At 47.9% G+C, this 18,171-nt stretch overlaps 1 protein-coding gene across 4 annotated transcripts in view; it reads left to right on the top strand.

Annotated features, from left to right (window-relative positions):
• DNM3 (dynamin 3) overlaps nt 1-18,171 on the top strand; it is a 433,678-nt gene that overhangs the window by 130,392 nt on the left and 285,115 nt on the right. For all 4 annotated transcript variants that reach the window (XM_066261164.1, XM_066261161.1, XM_066261163.1 and 1 more), the window contains exons 8-10: nt 4,393-4,528; nt 6,740-6,807; nt 9,888-10,026. In XM_066261164.1, coding sequence (XP_066117261.1) covers nt 4,393-4,528; nt 6,740-6,807; nt 9,888-10,026 — 343 coding nt within the window. The remainder of the gene's footprint in view (nt 1-4,392; nt 4,529-6,739; nt 6,808-9,887; nt 10,027-18,171) is intronic.

Genomic DNA, 18,171 nt, shown 5'->3' on the forward strand with positions numbered 1-18,171 from the left:
TCCCACTTGATCATGGTGTATAATTTTTTTCATGTATTGCTGGATCTGGTTTGCTAATATTTTGTTGAGGATTTTAGCATCTAAACTCATCAGGGATATTGGCCTATAATTTTCTTTGTGTTGTCTTTGCCTGGTTTTGGAATCAGAATTATGCTCGCCTCATAAAAGGAACTTGGAAGTGTTCCTCCTCCTGAACTTTTTGAAATAGCTTGAGAAGTATAGGAGTTAGTTCTTCTTTCAGTGTTTGGTAGAATTCACCAGTGAAGCCATCAGGCCCAGGAGTTTTGTTTTTTGGGAGCTTTTTGATAACTGTTTCAATCTCATTTGTTGTAATAGGTCTGTTTAGGTTTTCTGATTCTTCCAGATTAATTTTTGGAAGATTATATGTTTCAAGGAATTTGTCCATTTCACCTAGGTTGTTTAATTTTTTGGCATACAGTTCTTCACAGTATTTTCTTACAATATTTTGTATTTCTGTTGTGTTGGTTGTTATTTCTCTACTCTCATTTCTAATTTTATTTATTTGAGTCCTCTCTCTTCTTTTCTTGGTGAGTCTTGTTAAAGGTTCATCAATTTTGTTTACCCTTTCAAAGAACCAGCTCTTGGTTTCATTGATCCTCCATATTGTTTCTTTAGCTTCTATGTCTTTTATTTCCACTCTGATCTTTATTATTTCCTTCCTTCTACTACCTCTGGGCTTTACTTTCTGTTCTTTTTCTAGTTCTTTTAGATGAAGGGTTAGGTTGTTTATTTGAGCTTTTTCAAGCTTCTTAAGGAATGCCTGTAGTGCTATGAACTTCCTTCCCAGGACTGCTTTTGCTGTGTTTCATAAATTTTGAGTTGTTGTTTGCTCATTATCATTTGTTTCTAGGAATTTTTTTATTTCTTCTTTGATTTAATTGTTAACTCATTTGTTATTTAATAACATGCTATTTAGTTTCCATGTGTTTGACTATTTTTCTGTTGTGGTTGATTTCTAGTTTCATGCCATTGTGATCAGAGAAAATGCTTGATATGATTTCAATCTTCTTAAATTTGTTGAGACTGTTTTTGTGTCCTAACATGTAGTCTATCTTAGAGAATTTACCATGAGCACTTGAAAAGAATGTATATTCTGCTGCCTTAGGTTAAAAGGTTCTAAAGATATCTATTAAATCAAATTGATCTAGTGTGTCCTTTAAGTCTGCTGTTTCTTTGTTAATTTTCTTTCTTGAGGATCTATCTAGTGATGTTACTGGGGTATTGAAATCTACTATTATAGTATTGCTGTTGATCTCGCCCTTTATATCCATCAAAGTCTGCTTTATATATTTAGGTGCTCTTATATTAGGTGTGTAGATATTTATGATGGTTATATCTTTCTGTTGGATTGCTCCCTTTATCATATGTAGTGACCTTCTTTATCTCTTACTATAGTCTTTGTTTTAAAGTTCATTTTGTCTGATATAAGTATTGCTACCCCAGCTTTTTTTTCATTTCCCTTTGCGTGAAATATTTTATTCCATCCTTTTACCTTCAATCTATGTGCATCTTTTGTTTTAAGGTGTGTCTCTTGTAGACAGCATATGTTCGGGTCCTGTTTTCTTATCCAAGCAGCTACCCTATGTCTTTTGATTGGATCATTTAATCCATTTACATTTACGGTTATTATTGATATGTAGTTGTTTATTGCCATTTTAATTCTTTAAAGCTGTATTCCTCTTTTGCTCTATTCTTTTCCCACTTTGATCTGTTTGCAACAGGCCCCTTAACATTTCCTGCAGCATTGGTTTGGTTGTAATGAATTCCTTGAGTTTTTTTTTTTTTTTTTTTTTGTCTGGGAAGATTTTTATTTCTCCTTCAATTTTAAATGATAGCCTTGCTGGATAAAGTAGTCTTGGTTGTAGGCTCTTGTTCTGCATTACTTTGAATATTTCTTGCCATTCTCTTCTGGCCTCAAGTGTTTCTGTTGAGAAGTCAGATGTCATCCTTATGGGGGCTCCTTTGTAGGTGATAGCCTTCTTTTCTCTAGCAGCTTTTATTATTATTTTCTCTTTATTGCTTAGCTTTGGTATTTTAATTATGATGTGTCTTGGTGTAGGTCTTTTGGGGTTTCTCTTTAATGGAGTTCTCTGTGCTTCTTGAACTGGTGAGACTCTTCCTTGCATCAATTTAGGGAAGTTTTCAGCTATGATTTGATTGAATAAAGTTTCTATCCCTTGTTCTTTCTCTTCTTCTTCAGGAACCCCTATGATGCGGATGTTATTTCTCTTCATGTTGTCACAGAGCTCTCTCATAGTTTCCTCAGACTTTTTGAGTCTCTTTTCTTTTTTCTGCTCTGCTTTTGTGCGTTTGTTCGTCTTGTCCCCCAACTCACTGATTCGATCCTCAGCTTCATCCATTCTGCTTTTAATTCCTTCCATTGTGGTCTTCATTTCTGATATTGTATTTGTCACCTCCAACTGATTCTTTTTTAATATTTCAGTGTCCTTTTTTATACTTACTATCTCTTTATTTAGGTGTTTGTAATGACCATCCATTGTTGTTCTAAGATCCCTAAGCATCCTAACAATCATTATTCTAAACTCTGTATCTGGCAGTTTGGTTATTTCCATATCACTCAGTTCCTTTTCTGGAGATTTCTCTTGTGGTTTCATTTGGATTGCACTTCTCTGTCTTCTCATTATGTCTGTGTGTTTGGGTGTGTTGTTTGTAGGGCTGGTTGAGTCTAGGTTTGGTGTTGTCTGCCTGTCATCTCTGTGTGTTTTATTCGGATCTGGAACTGTGCTACCTAGTGGGGATCCAATAGTGAATGAGGTGTCTGGCCTTCCATAGAGGCAGCAGTAGAGCAGAGGAAATGTGTGTGAGAAGTTAATCTGATAAATGCTATGTCTCTGGTAAGTAAGTATAAGCTGTGAAGGGAGCCCAGAGTAGGAAGAGGAAGCAGTTACCTGGGGGAAGGGTGTAAGTTCACAGAGAAAGTGAGCTTGCATGAGACCCTGAAGGAAGGGAGGAGTTTGTCAGGTGAGAGAGGCCGGCGACAACTGCGTGGACTTCCATGCCATGTGTTCTCGTGTGCCAGGAGGCTGCAGTGTCGGAACAGGGACAGAGGGGCCATAGGGACATTCTGTAAGACTTCTCAGCATTCAGCGCTTGTGTCCTCTACATACCCTTCCAGGTGTTTAAACATTAGGTGGACACTAACCACATGCATGAGTGTAGCTGTAGCTGCATCCAATTATATTCTCGAGTTTCCAGCCCATGCATTTGCAGTCACTTTTAATTTATCCATGATTTTGATAAAAGATGCTGCCCATTTTAGATAGCTTTAGTTTGGATTTGAAAGTACAGTACTTCCCATAGGTCAAAATTAAGAGTTTTGAAATGTAGTCATTGCACACGCATGTGGTTCTTTTCTCCCCTAGTCTATTTCTTGGTTGTTTCTTAGCAACCACCTTCAAATGGCTTCTTCCTTCTCTGAACTTCCTGAGTCCCTGCACGTGTTGAGCAGTGGGAAAGAAGTGAAACTCATGGCCCTGCTCTCGGGAGAGGGACTGGCGGATGCATGTGGTGACTCGCTCTGCCAGGGGTTCTGCTGAAAGTGTGCTTACCACTGAAGCGGAGGGGACATTTCATCCTGGTGGCAGCGAGGGGTGTGGGGGTGGGACTGCGGCTCATGGATCACCGAATGTTTCCTGGAAAAAGTAATCCTTGAGTTGAGTCTTGAAGGACAGAGGAAGATTATTCCGCCAGGGATGCCAGGGGCTGGGGGGAGGGTGATCTGGGCAGAAAGGAAAAAGCACAGAGATGAGGTATAGGTGGGGCACTGCTTCTGTGGCTGGTGTGGAAGGCAGGTGCGGATGTGGAGAGAATCCGGGGTGAAGGAGTTTTCATTCTATTATCTAATTGTGGGGAGTCATTGAGAAGCAAGGCTAGAGCTAGTTGTAGAGGAGCGGGGGGGGGGCATGGAGGGTCACAAATGTATGTGGTGGCGTCTCTGACGCTGGGGGTGGGGGAGACAGTTGATCAGGAAGGGGTTTAGCTGGAGTGGTTGCCTTGCCAGATGCATGTGATGTCATAGGAGCCGTGGCTCATTGGACTGTATTCTACAGAACATTTTGTGGCTTAACTTTAATCCCAGTGTTTCTTTAAATGCAGCTAAATGCACAGAATGCATTTAATGGCACAGGTATTTAGAATATATATTTTAATTAGATGCCTCAAATAAATCTTAGTAACATGTATTCAGGATAATTACATTTCGAGTGCTGAGCAAAGTGCAGTGTCAGTTCTGCCAGTAGGTGACACTAAGAACCCCAGGAAACAGTTCCCAGGGACCGCTGCAGCCCAGTAACACGAGCTGCGCAAAGCTCGGCCACGCTAACATGCAACCCTGTCTCTCTCATGACCCAGGATGGTCCAGCAGTTTGCTGTGGACTTTGAGAAGAGAATCGAAGGCTCTGGGGACCAGGTGGACACCCTGGAGCTCTCCGGGGGCGCGAAAATCAATCGTATCTTCCATGAACGCTTTCCTTTTGAGATAGTCAAGGTTTGTACCAAACGCTGCCCCCACCTCACGTTTCACTGCCTTCCCATAGTCTGTTCCACATAGCTCTTCATAACATGGTATGGGACAAAGGTCGTTCTTTCCACGAAAGCCTTCATACTCCGGCAGTGACATTTAGGAGAGAAGTATTTTTTTACTGATGGTTCTGATTTTATTCAGTGAGATCCGATGGCACTTCAGATGATCTCAACAAACACGAATTGAGTTCCTATGGTGTTGATTAGTTGTCTAATTAATTTAAGAAGTATTTCTTGAGCATCACCTCTGTGCTGTAGGTGCCATTGATCAGAACTGAGACACTGCCTGGTGGGGAGGGACAGGAAATGAACAACTAGATGCAGTAAGAAGATCTCCAGGCCCTGGCCGGTTAGCTCAGTGGTAGAGCGTCGGCCTGGCGTGCAGGAGTCCCGGGTTCGATTCCCGGCCAGGGCACACAGGAGAGGCGCCCATCTGCTTCTCCACCCCTCCCCCTCTCTTTCCTGTCTGTCTCTCTCTTCCCCTCCCGCAGCCGAGGCTCCATTGGAGCAAAGATGGCCCGGGCGCTGAGGATGGCTCTGTGGCCTCTGCCTCAGGTGCTAGAGTGGCTCTGGATGCAACAGAGCAAAGCCCCAGAGGGGCAGAGCATCTCCCGGTGGTGGGCATGCCGGGCGGATCCCGACTGGGCACATGCGGGAGTCTGACTGTCTCCCTGTTTCCAGCTTTGGAAAAATGAAAAAAAAAAAAAAAAAAGAAGATCTTCAGTAGTATTATGTATTGTAATGGGGGGGGCAGGGAGAGAAAGGGATGTCCAGGCAGGGGCTCTCTGAGTAGGGAACACTGAGAACATGGCCAGAACGGCCCGTGAAGATCTGGGGGAAGAGGGGTGTTCAAGACAGTGGCCCAGGACCAGGCCCCACAGTGAGCACCTGCGTGCGTGGCAGGTGAGGCACCCACGGCCTGTGTGGGGCTGATTGGAAGAGGGGAAAGGGGTGTGCAGGGAGCTCAGAGGAGGAAGTGCCCACTTATGGAGGATTTGTGACTCTAGACACAGGGCCTACAGGGCTCAGACTGAATATGGGGAACACGAGAATGAGAATATTCAAGATGCCTCCCACAGCTGAGCAGACGTTAGCGCCTGTCAGATGAGGGACACCGAGGGAAGGCAAGCTTGTGTGTGAGCATGGATCTCGCTTTGCCTGAGGTGCCCAGGCAGCGGCGCAGCAGCGTAGGGACCCGGTCGCATGCCGCCCCTACAGAGGCGGGTGCTCGTGTCTGGGTGTGGGAGGCAGATGGGTAAACAGAAAGTTGCATTAAAATGTGCTAGGGCAGTGATAAACTTCAGCACAACGTGCTATGGAAACACAGCCCATGGACACGAGTCCCTGCCCAGGGTGTCAGGGAGCCCGGCTGCCGAGCGGGTGTGGAAGGAAGAGCAGTCGTTGAGCAGGAGGAGAGGAGGGAGAGAGATAATTCCAGACAGAAGGGGTGGACCGGTGAAGATGGCTCCGTGAAGCCCCCGGGGTGGGGGCAGGGGACACAGCAGTTCCTTGTTGTGCAGCCTGGAGTGCAGAAGAAACGATGACAGCAAGGCTGGAGAGACCACAGCCAGGGAGCCGGGGGCCGAAGCACGTGCTCTCCAGACACCTTTCCAGGTCTAAGCTCCCTGACACTGTGGTCCTGCTTCCAGATACACTGCCAGTGTCTAGGACTCCTGGGAAGTGTTCACACAGCAGTCTGTCCTGGGTTGGATGGGTACAACATGATTGATTTCCTCTTATAAAGAGACTGGGAATTCTGGTGGTTATATGGCCAGGCGGAAAAGGCAGCCATTACTTATATCGTTACTGCTGGCCCGCTGTTGCATGTCCAGTGACCCTCTTATGTATGCATTTGTCTGCGTTTGAATGCAGAATCGTAGATTTCAAACAAATGGCCAGACTTAGGTTTGGAAGGCATCCTTTACACATCGCACTCCTGTCTGAAAAGGAGTCAAAATCTGCCTCGCTTCAGTAAAACGCCCAGGAACCCCAAACCTTCCCTGTCTCCTTGAACCTCATGTAAACAGATGTTTTGACCATCTGAGTTTGAGTTAGGGGAGACATGAGCATCCATTTATTAATGATGGAGTCAGGGGATTCTCATTCTTTAATATTTGATGATAATGTTATTCAGCAGAATAGAGTGTCGTAACTGTGGTTCATTTTGCATCTGCAGATGGAGTTCAATGAGAAAGAATTGCGGAGAGAAATAAGCTACGCAATCAAAAACATACATGGGATCAGGCAAGTGGTTCACATTTTCCTTGGCCCCGGTCTGGGCTACTAAGAGCTGTTGGACGTTTACGAATGGCGAGCAGAGTTGTCCTTTCGCTGTCTGATGTGGGTGGAGGAGGAGGTGGAAACCTTAGTTTGGGTTCAGTGGCAATTCCCTGCGTCATCACCCTCGGCCTTGTTCAGTTAGAGAAACAGAAATGCTCGTGTGTGCGCAGCACCATGCTGGCGCGGCCGGGCACCCTTGTTCTTTAAGCTGTCTGTCTTGGGGAGGGAGGCCTGGCATGCCCATAGTCGTCATTACTGACATGGAGACAGGGCTGGTTAATTGTGGCCGGATTGGTGCAGCAAGCCTGGGAAAGACTAATGAAGTACATGGTAGCTTTTGAGTTTTCAACTGGCAAAGGTGGGCTGTGTGCATACGTGTGTGTGCATGACATACATGTGCGTGTGAGTGTATGTGTGCGAGTACATGTGTGTGTGTGTGTGTGTGTGTGTGTGTGTGTGTGTGGACAGGGTAGGGACAGTGCAGTAAGATGCAGGAGGATGGAGCGTGTTGGGGCCGGAGGATAAAACTCAGGGCCTGGGGTGGAAGGAGCGGTGTGGACGCACAGGCAGAGGTGTGACGTGCGGTGTTCCGGAGCAGGGGTCCCGCTTGTTGACCAGAGTTGGGAATGTGGACCTGGGAGCAGAGGACCTGAGGCTGGGAGTGGCCCTTGTGCCTGAACTTAAAACTTACATAAAGTGATATTATATGCATTTACTTTAAAGAACCGTGATAGGAAAAAAAGGAATTTAAAACCCACGGTTCTTGAGCTTCTGTAAAGAAGGCTAAACAGAATGGAGTATATGTTAGCTGGGGGTGTCCTGCATTCGGGTGATGGTGCCTTGGGTTCCTAGTTCCTGGGTTATCCAGTATGAAGCCCGTGTCCCCGTCTGCTGGCAGCAGAGTGTGCTGTGTGTGTGCATGTGCCCTACGTGCACAGGGCCACATGGAGACTCCTTTGGGAACAGAACCGGAGAGGGCAACGCTTGACTGTGAGCATGAGTGTGAGCAGGATGGATGAGTTCTCAAAGGCATTATGACATTTGAATTCACTATCATTTTAACATTGAGACAATCTCTACAAGTCTCAGACAATACGGTGTGTGAGTTCGCCAAGTGGAAGGGAGAAAACGCTGATAACCAAAACCAGTGTCTCTCACCAGCCTCAGGCTCCCTGAGTTCCCTGGTAGTTCCTGTCCCTCTCCCTCTGTCTGCTCTAGAACGATGACTCGCTCTCTAGCTGGGCAGAGCTAGTGTTTGAACGCGTCTATCAGTTTTGGGTCACAAAGTATTTTTACTTAGCCAAGTACAGTACTTTACTTGGCTTTTAAAACTCCTTACCAGACACATTTTTGTTGACTAACCGCCAACGCTTTGCTGTTTGGTGCCATGGAGTTCTGATTTCTGTGCCTACCGACAGGAGAGATTGGTGGTGGTGATTATTCTGGAGTTAATTCGCCTATAAGGTGGTGGTGGTTAGTACGTCCTGTACATAAGACATGCTAATGGCATGATTGTTTAGGCCCTAATTTGCATGTCTGAAAAATGTTTCCAGTAGTGTCCGTTCGATATTTGAGTGATAGAAACCTTCCCTGCCCACCGAGGACCTGCTGGTCCTTTCTTTGTCCTGCCAACACTGAGGACCACTGACGAACAAGGGAGGGAGACTGCCCTTGTGGGACAAACACAGGTAAATGCAACAGGGACACTTCCTACCAGTCAGTGTACTGATGGGACTAACCGTGTGCTCGGGTCACTGCCATGAGAATAGGATGCTCGGGTGCAGAAGGGGAAGGCCCTTTGGTGGCCGCAGGACTGGGGCAGGCGCGGTAGGAAACAGTCTTTTGAGCTGGGCTTCGGAGCACAGGTGGATGTGGACGGGCTGAAATTGGGGTGCCGGAGGGAACATCACAGATGAAGGCAGAGACACGAAATATCCGTGTGAGGATGTTCGTGGAAAGGCAGATGGTTCAGGATAGCTGAAACATGGGGTGCATGCAAGGGAGGAGGGAGAGAACAGGAACAATAGGGTCGGATGGGGAATATTCTCACATTAGACGGCATGGATGTTATTCTGTGTCCGAGGTGAAGAGCTCACAGCTCTGACCTCATGTGGTCACTAGGTGAGCAGAGGGCAGGAAGTCAACAATTAGGAGGGATGGAGAGTCAAGCTGGTTATGGGAAGTACATGTTCAAAAAACTTCCCCAAAGAGACACCATTGAATTGATTGTTGAAGGAAGAGAAGCCAAGTGAGGAGAGGTGAGAAGAGGATGGGAGGAGGGTCTCAGAAGGGGTGTGTGTCAAATGCCAACGCCCTGAGCTGCCGGCCCTGGGCATGGCCAATGGGCAGGATCCAGGGCTCCTCTCCCTGTTACTTGTCTCCATGGACACTTTGTTTCAGTGTGAGTAATCCCCCCGCCCCCTGTGTAAAACACACACACACACACACACACACACACACACATCAGCTTTTCTGAACTCCCACGCAGCACAGGGAAAGCATGGTTATGCCACCAACTCGAATTAATTCTAGCCAGGTGAAAAGGTCAGTTGTTCTTGTGGTTGGTGTTCGTTATTGTTGTGAATCTACCATTTTGGCATCCTGGGTCCCGAGGGAGTTCTATGAATGGCCTTCTCTCTCCTCCAGCGCCCGGGACCTCAGCCCGGGACCCGCCGAGCTCACTCTAACCCCGCTCCCCGGTACTGTTAGCTGTCTCTGCACTCAAACACGAGGACCGCTTCCTGCCCCACGGAGGACAAGGGATGACTGCCTTAGGGACGCCTTAGATCCAGGAATGTGAATTCAGCACACCATTTCTATGGTCCCTTCCTCCTTGTCGCAGCCAATCAGAGGTCCAGACCATGTGCCATGTAGCCCTGTCGGGAACGGTTCTCAGGCAGTGTTACTCACCTGCAGCACAGAACTTATTATGGGATATTGGTATTGCCCATGATAAGGGTCAATGAAAATATTGTCAAATGAATCTTGGATGTCATTTTTTATAAAAAGAATCTCTGACACGCTGCTCCCTTTCTGACGTGCAGGACGGGGCTGTTCACCCCAGACATGGCGTTTGAAGCAATTGTCAAAAAGCAGATTGTGAAGCTGAAAGGGCCTTCCTTGAAGAGTGTGGACCTGGTGATGCAGGAATTGATCAACACTGTCAAGAAGTGCACCAGAAAGGTAAGGCCGGCCCACTCACCTTTCTGACAGGCGGCTGTGGGGGTCTCTCCTCTTCCTGCCCCCCCACAGTCCTCCCTTCGCTGGCCCCCCTCTTCATTATGGAAGGCAGAGTGTCTGCCCAAGTGGCAGGGCTGTGAAAAGCCCCAGGCCGGACCCGGTGTCCTGAGAGACAGCATATTGTCTCTGTCACCTCGTTTCCAGTAGATTGCTTAGGCGGATCAATGTCACGTTAGAAGAATTAGGTGAATGCCTTAAACTAATTTTTCCTTGGCGCAGGGACGAGGGTGATTGTTAGGGGGATGGAGTCATTGACGCTGCTGTGTGGATCGGTAAGGAAGTTCTAAATTTATGCGGATTCTGCTTGAACCTCGACCTTGTGGGAAGGGGCAGTGTGGTCTAGAAGTTGAGAGCTCGGCCTTCGAGGTCCCATTACCCAGATTCAAATCCTGGCTCTGCTACACGTGCTGTGTGACCTTGAGCATCGTACTCAGTCCCTAGAGCAGGGGTCAGGAACCTATGGCTTGCGAGTCAGATGTGGCTCTTTTGATGGCTGTATCTGGCTCACAGACAAATCTTTAATAAAAATAATAATAACATTAAAAATCTAAAACATTCTCATGTATTACAATCCATTCATTTCCTACTGCTCACGTTCATGGTTGCGGGTGGCTGGAGCCAATCACAGCTGTCCTCCGAGACAACACCAAATTTTTATTGGATAATGCGTAACGTACACGGGTCGTTGTATGGCTCTCACGGAATTACATTTTAAAATATGTGGCGTTCATGGCTCTCTCAGCCAAAAAGTTTCCTGACCCCTGATCTAGAGCTTGTACTTTCTCTGTGAAATGGGAAGGGTCATAGTAAAAATGCCGCTATACCAGTGAGGATTCAACAGGACGATGCCGGACAACCACAGGGCCTGGAACACATCGGCTAACCATGGGACTTGCTCAGTCAGTGACGGTGCACGCAGACGCGGCTGTGACTACCTGTGACACCATTGAGCCTATGATGCAGAGTGGTGAGGGAGGGGGAGACTTCCCCATCAGAGGGGACTCCCCACTGAGGAACCTGGTGGAATTGAGCTGGATTCCATCTGTCCCATGGGGGCAGAAATGGGGTCCCCTGGATTGCACAACGCAAGAAGGGAACTAGTGAGGACGTTGTGGGTGGGGTAGACCTCGCCCCATGGCACGCTGCTCATCTCTTGAAAGTACAGATACTTCTGGTGGGTGAGCTTCTGTGTGGCCACTGTGAGCAGCCTCTCCTCTCTAATTACCCCATGGGAAATGGGAGAAAGGATGAGAGAGACTGAGAATGGGAAGGGAAATGCATTTGGTCCCCGGCCCCAGGGCAGAACAACTCAGATGAAGGAGAGATGTGAGTGAGAGAGAGGAAAGCAGGAGGAAGTCTTGGGCTCCAGACTCCGCTCCGGACCTCTTACGGTTCTTTCCCCATGTTCCTTGCAGCCGTAGTTTCTATTCTCAGACACAGAACAGAAGGAAAAGGCACAGGCGTTAGGGGGCTGCAGGAAGGGACTAGAAGGCACACAGGGGAGAAAAATGTCCTTGCTCTCGTTCTCCATTTGGGAACCTGACGCCGGCTTATAGGTAGTACTTCCCCTCCCCTGTCCCTGCCTGCTCCTCAGAGCCCACTCGGTCTTGTCACCTGTCCAGTCAAAGCTCTCTTCATTGGCCCCCTCTTTGCTGGCTTGGATAACTGACCGATCCGCGTTCTCCCTGTGCTGCGGAACCCATCTCCTAATGCTAAGGGACACTGTCAGCCCCGCCATGCCCACCCCACTGGCCGAGTGGTCTGCTCCTGGGGGCCTGTGCTGTTTGTTGCGTCTGTGCCCAAACCTGTGTGGCCTCTTGTCGTTCTTTTAACCATGTGGTTTATATGGAGAGTGAATGAAGTGGTCAAAGGCGGAAAAGACTGAGCTTTGTTTCTGTGAAAACTCAGCTTTAGACAGACTTGATAAAGATCAGCGTCGTCAGCTGTGCTGTAGTCCAGGTCCTGGCAGGGTGACGCTATATGTTGCGGGGGGGGGGTGGGGTGGGGGTGGGTGGGAGTGGGTGGGAGTCCCGCGGGCTGGGCGGGGCCTGCGGTCAGCGTCTCCCTCCAGTGTAAAGATGGGAAGTGGTCGCGAAGGGTATGTGTGGTTCTTGTGAGACAGAGTGCATGCTGCCATGAGGGGTTCCGAGACTGGGGGCAGGCCTTGGCCTGGCGTCACAAGATTGGCACATGTGAGCACATTTATGTTTTGAGTTACAGAGAGTGTTTATGGTATGCATGAGCCGTTTTTTGTTTTTGTTTTTGATCATTCCCCATTGTGTCCAGCTTACTGGACAGCCAGCAGTCAGCCCTGATGGCACGGGCTGGGACAGCTAGTTCCCAGACACGTTGGCTTCTGTCCTGTGCTCTCTGCCCCGCAAGCCGCCCGCCCAGTCTTACGTTCTGGAGCCGCGGTGGTCGTATTTCTGCACTGTCTTTCAAAGCATTGCATAGAGCGCCTGAATTAACACCTAGCTTTCTCCCTGAGATTACTGTTGACTCTGCGGCTCTTGTCACTCAAGAACCTCTATTGGCCAAAGGCTCTTGGGCCCAAATCATTTGTCATTTGTCTACCTCTCCTGTTGTGGCTTCTGAATGTTATGCCTTAAAATCCTGTGAAAAGTCTTCCAAAAGGTCCTCTCGCCTCTGTAGTCTGCCGCTCTGCCCATCTCCTGGGTTTTCTTTTCTCTACTGACCCCTGCCTCGGTCTGTGTCCAATCAGAAGAGGGGAACCATACGGCACTTTGAAAAGAGACTGTTCCCTATGAAAAGTACTGACCACAGCAGGGGGTCAGAACAGTGAAGGGCTGAGTAGTGAAAAGTTAGGAGGACTGTTGCAGAATGGAATAGGCACCAAGAAGCAGGTGCTGAGGAGCCGCCCCGAGGGAGCACCAGAGTGGAGGACCCTGCCCCGGTCTGGGAGCCTGACCACAGCTGTGGCTCAGTGCTGTGTCGGCCACACTTGTGGGACACTTGCTCTCTGAAGCGTGCTGGGAGGGAAAGCCGTCCATGGGGGAGGGGATGGTGTCTCTGAGGGCACTCTGCTCCATACAGGACTGTTCAAGGGGGGGCAGGAGCACCAGGGAGCCATGGCCACAGCAGCCTGCTCGAGCCTGCCCAGTGACTGCACCCACACCAAACCTTCTCCTCCCACAGGGTCTCCCAGGCCCAGCACTTGCTTGTGCCAGAGCCTTGCAGTGGGCCAGAGACAAAGGCCAAGCGTTCAAAGGGCCCAGAGTTTTTTCTCACAGAGCGGGCAGGAAGGTTAAATTTGGAGCTGAGAAGCGTGAGTTGATGAGCAGTGTGCCTGCCTTTACCTTTCTGATCTCCTCCAGCAGCTCTGCCCGGGTTCCGTTTGCTACCTGTTGCACCTCCTGGGCCATTCAACGTTGCCATTTGTCTTTATCCCCCTCCCACCCCCCCCCCGGGGGCGCTGAAGAGCTCAGGGATAGTTCTCCTCCACCCTGTGGGCTAGGCCACCGTGTTCCCATCTTCTTCAGCATGTCATTAGTGACTTTGTGCTTTCCACAAGAGCGAGGTGAAATTAAACCTTTTAGCGCTACCTTAAGGCACCTTGTTCATCACTCTCAACTTTATTTTCAGTAATGATTTTACAGAGGAAACCGGGGCCGTAAATGCAAACATCAGTTTCCTGTCTTCTGACCCCCAAACTCATTGGCCTTCCCGGCCACGCCCTCCTCCCTGCCTCAGTTGAGGTGGGTACCCTGACCAGGGTTGGGCTCCAACCTGTCCTCTCACCTCTGTAGGAACTTACTTTGATTCTTCTGTTTCCTAAATTGTCACCTTCTCCATCACATTAAAAAAAATAAAATAAAAGCGTGTATAAATCTGTGTATGTCTCTCCTGATTTAAAAGCAGAAACAATAACAAACCCCTGTACCCCTGTTCGCTGCTCCCGTCCTCTCCTCGTGTGCATGGCCAGCCCTCTTGGGGAGAAAAACGAGTTCACGCCTGCAGTCTGTACCCCCTCATCTCCAGGTTGGTCCTTCACCCTCTGAGGGTTGGCGGCCACCTCCCGCCACTCTGCTGAAACCAGAATGGCCCAGCCGGAGACCGGCTGCCACGTCTGACGGGCACTGTTCCTGAGGCTGTCTTCTGTTCTCTTTGAAGCCGAACCCCTCTCTCTCTTCCATGGTTTCTCTTCTACCTCCCTGAAGAGTTCACCCACCATTGCCCGCTCCAGCACCCCGGCGTCCTGCAGAGCTGGTCCTTGTCACTGTCCTTTCTCCTGGCACGCCATGCCTCCCACAGTTCCACTGCCGAACTGCTGTGTAAAGGACTCTTGACTCAGTTCAGGCCTCTTTTCCAAAACTGCCTACCCTGCTGTCTCCTGCAGCTCCTCTCTTTTAAGAAAATTTTTTTCTTTTTTTTTTTCTTCTTAAACTAAATTAGACCATTGGCTTCCTGACTGATCTTTCTCCCTCTGTTCTGGCCATGCTCACATCCCTCACAGGGTCAGAGGGGCCCTTCTACGATACAGACTCTAGTGTGCCCGGTACCTCAAAACTGTTCAGTGGCTCCTCGTATCTAGAGAGAGTTCGGAGTCATCCACGGTTGTGTGTCGTCCCAGTGTCTGGTCTCTGAATACCTCTCTGGCCACACCTGCTGTCCTCGTCGGCTTGCTCTGGACATTCTGAGTGACTCGCACTAGCCAAAAGTGTGTTCATACCCTTAGCATTTGCCCATGCAGTTCTCTTGGTTTAGAATGCCTCCTTTCCCCTCCTGTCATCACCTGCCATCTCCTCTCACTCAACCCTCATCTTTTCCCCAGAAACCCTCCTGCGGGCATCTCTGATCCCCTCCTGGCCCCGCCCTCTCCTGCCTCGTGGGTCTTCCGTCAGCGCCCGCCATTGACCGCAGTCATGGCATTTCTGAAACTGCACAGCAACGTGTGTGCCATTTATCTGTGTAGGTGAATGCCTCTTCTTGCTGATTATAGACACCTTTTATTTCTTAATTCTTAACTTTGTAAAAAATTTATTGAATTTATGGGGTGACATTGGTTAATAAAATGCTATAGATTTCAGGGGTACAATTCTGTGACACATCATCTGTATATGATGCGAGTTCACCAGCCCGAGTCAAATCTCCTTCCATCACCATTTATCCCCCCATTTGCCTTCTTCTACTACCCCCACCCCCTTTTCCTCTGGTAATCACCATTGCTGTGGTCTGTGTCTATGAGTTCTTTTTCTTTTATAAGCACATTTTAAAAAAGAACTGTGAGCCCTGGCCAGTTGGCTCAGCGGTAGAGCGTCAGCCCAGCATGTGAAAGTCCCAGGTTCGATTCCCGGCCAGGGCACACAGGTGAAGCGCCCATCTGCTTCTACACTCCTCCCCCTCTCCTTCCTTTCTATCTCTCTCTTCCCCTCCCACAGCCAAGGCTCTGTTGGAGCAAAGTTGTCCTGGGCGTTGAGGACAGCTCCATGGCCTCCGCCTCAGGCACTGAATGGTTCCAGCTGCAATGAAGCAACACTCCAGATGGGCAGAGCATCACCCCCCTGGTAGGCTTGCTGGGTGAATTCCAGTCAGGCACATGTGGGAGTCTGTCTGACTGCTTCTCCACTTCTAACTTTGGAAAAATACAAAAAAAAAAAAAAAAGAACTGTGTATTTTATGTTCTTATCCCTGGCACCTAATGCAATGGCTAACCCCACATAAGAGGCCTTCTACAAATACTGATTAATAATTTAGATGTTCAAAACAGACCCTGATGCTAAAGAAATCTGTATTTGGTTTTTAAAGATTGTTTTTATCATTCTTTTTAAAATGAAACTTTGGACAGGTTTTATTTCAAACTATAGAAATGATCCCTGAAAGTATAGTCTTAAGTTTTATTTCAAATATTTATACTTACCCTTTTCCTTATTCCTCATTTTGATGTTCATCTTTTCTGGCCTTCAAGTTCTTTTAATTGAAAATTCCTTTAATTAAAATCTTTTGCAAAGCAACATAATTTTAATTAAAAGTGAGGATGCCAGGACTTTTATTACTCTACCCCTTTGAACATAGGCCATAGATAAGGTGATCATATAATTTATTATCCAATGCAGTACAGTTTTGACATAGAAAGGGGACCTATTGGCCCTGGCTGCTTTGCTCAGTGGATAGAGCATTGACCTAGGGCCATGATGGCAAATCTTTTTATAAAAACTGCCCACTTTTGCAGTGCTGGTCAACCTGGTCCCTCCCGCCCACTAGTGGGTGTTCCAGCTTTCATGGTGGAGGGTAGCAGAGCAACCAAATGGTGCCGCGATTGGCCCACCATGAAAGCTGGAACACCCACTAGTGGGTGGGAGGGACCAAGTTGACCAACTCTGCAAAAGTGGGTGGTTTTTATAAAAAGATTGCTATCACAGACTTAGGGTATGGACATCCTGGTTTTGATTCCCAGTCAGGGCTCACAGGAAAAGCAACCCACCTGCTTCTCTCCCCCTCCCTCACCCCCTTCTCTCCCTCTTCTTGTCCTGCAGCCAGTGGCTTGGTTGGTTCAAGCATCAGCCTCAGGTGCTAAGGTTAGCTTAGTTGGTCTGAGTATTGGCCCCAGACAGTGGTTGTGGGTGGATCCCATTCAGGGGTACATGTGGGAGTCTGTCTATCTCCCCTCCTCTCATTTAAAAAAAAAAGAAAGGGGACATATTAATACTTTCCCTAGAATAATAGTAGTGAACCAGGACTGCCCAGGCAACCTAATGCACAATTACTCTAGCTCAGTGATTTTCAACCTTTTTTTTTTCATGGCACAAACACACACTAATTACTAAGGTCAGTGCCCCTGACTAAATACAACCATTTTCATCTTATGGCACAAATAAATTAGTTGCTAAGGAAGAAGAGGTCAGGGTCCCTTTTTCTTTAGTAATTAGTTTATGAGTGCGTGAGAAACAAAGGTTGAAAATTACTGCTCTAGCTGTATTGTTACTATATATATAAACATTTATATATATAGTATATATATACACACACACATATGTATATATATGTATATATGTGTATATATATTATATATGTCAACAGTATTTTCATTTTCAGTTCTTCATATTGAATGTCTTATGTGTAAAACATTTAATTCCTTTTTCTTAAGCCACATAAACCAACATCTGTGAAAAACATGGGATTTATGTGTGTTCACATAACAAGGCCCAGAGCTAGACTTCCAGCTGGGGGGAGTGCACTTCCTCTGGGCAGTTCCTCACTGTCGTCTCTGGGAGGACTGGACAGGAATGCTGGAGCTTTATGAGCTGTCTGGCTTGGCCAGGGACATCTCCGCGTCGGACTGTCCTGGGCATTCGCTTCCAGCTGCTCTCCTTACCTCCTGTCCTCCAGACTCCAGAGCACTGGCGCAGGCCGCTGGGGTTCTTTTCAGGAAACACGGGAAGGAACATCGTGTTTTCTCGAGCACAGTTTAGCAACTGTGTCATTTATTGGCCTCTTGGGAGACCACATTCTTGGATCTCCACCATACCAATTAATTGATATCCCCCCCCCCTTAGAAAAAAGGAAAAAAAGAAGCTTTACGAGAAAATACAGATACTTTCGTTGGCTTAGAAATACAGGGAAAGACTGTTCATGAGCAAGGGCTGTTAGAAGGGATGCTGTGTGTTGTGGCGTGGCAGGTTAGTACCTGTCTGGCCCGAGTACTGGTCTCTAAACCAGGGGCTCCAAGGCCCTGCCTGTGGTGTTCAAGGCCTCTGTAATCTTACCCATTTTTATCTCTGAACTCCCCCCTTCTCTGTCTCCTCCAGCTACACTGAGCTCCTTGTTTCCTCAACAAGTCAAGGGGACATGCAGACAGGGCCTTTGCGTGTCCCATTCCCAAGGTGGGGAATGCTCAGCCTCAACATACCTGCTCGGTCACACCCTGGCCACTTCCAAGTCTTTCTCAAATGCCACCCAGTCACAGTCTTCCTGTAACTCTTGTGTGTACAGTCATGTGCATGCACATGCACTCATCAGTCTTGGTCTACTCACTGAACTTTGTTTGCCTTTTGTGGCCCTCATGACCACTTGAACTGTAAATGTGAGTCTGTCTTTGTGGTTGCTGCTGGTGGTGGCGGCAGAGCGGAT

This window comes from Saccopteryx bilineata, chromosome 2 (assembly GCF_036850765.1).
Source record: "Saccopteryx bilineata isolate mSacBil1 chromosome 2, mSacBil1_pri_phased_curated, whole genome shotgun sequence".
NCBI lineage: Eukaryota > Metazoa > Chordata > Mammalia > Chiroptera > Emballonuridae > Saccopteryx > Saccopteryx bilineata.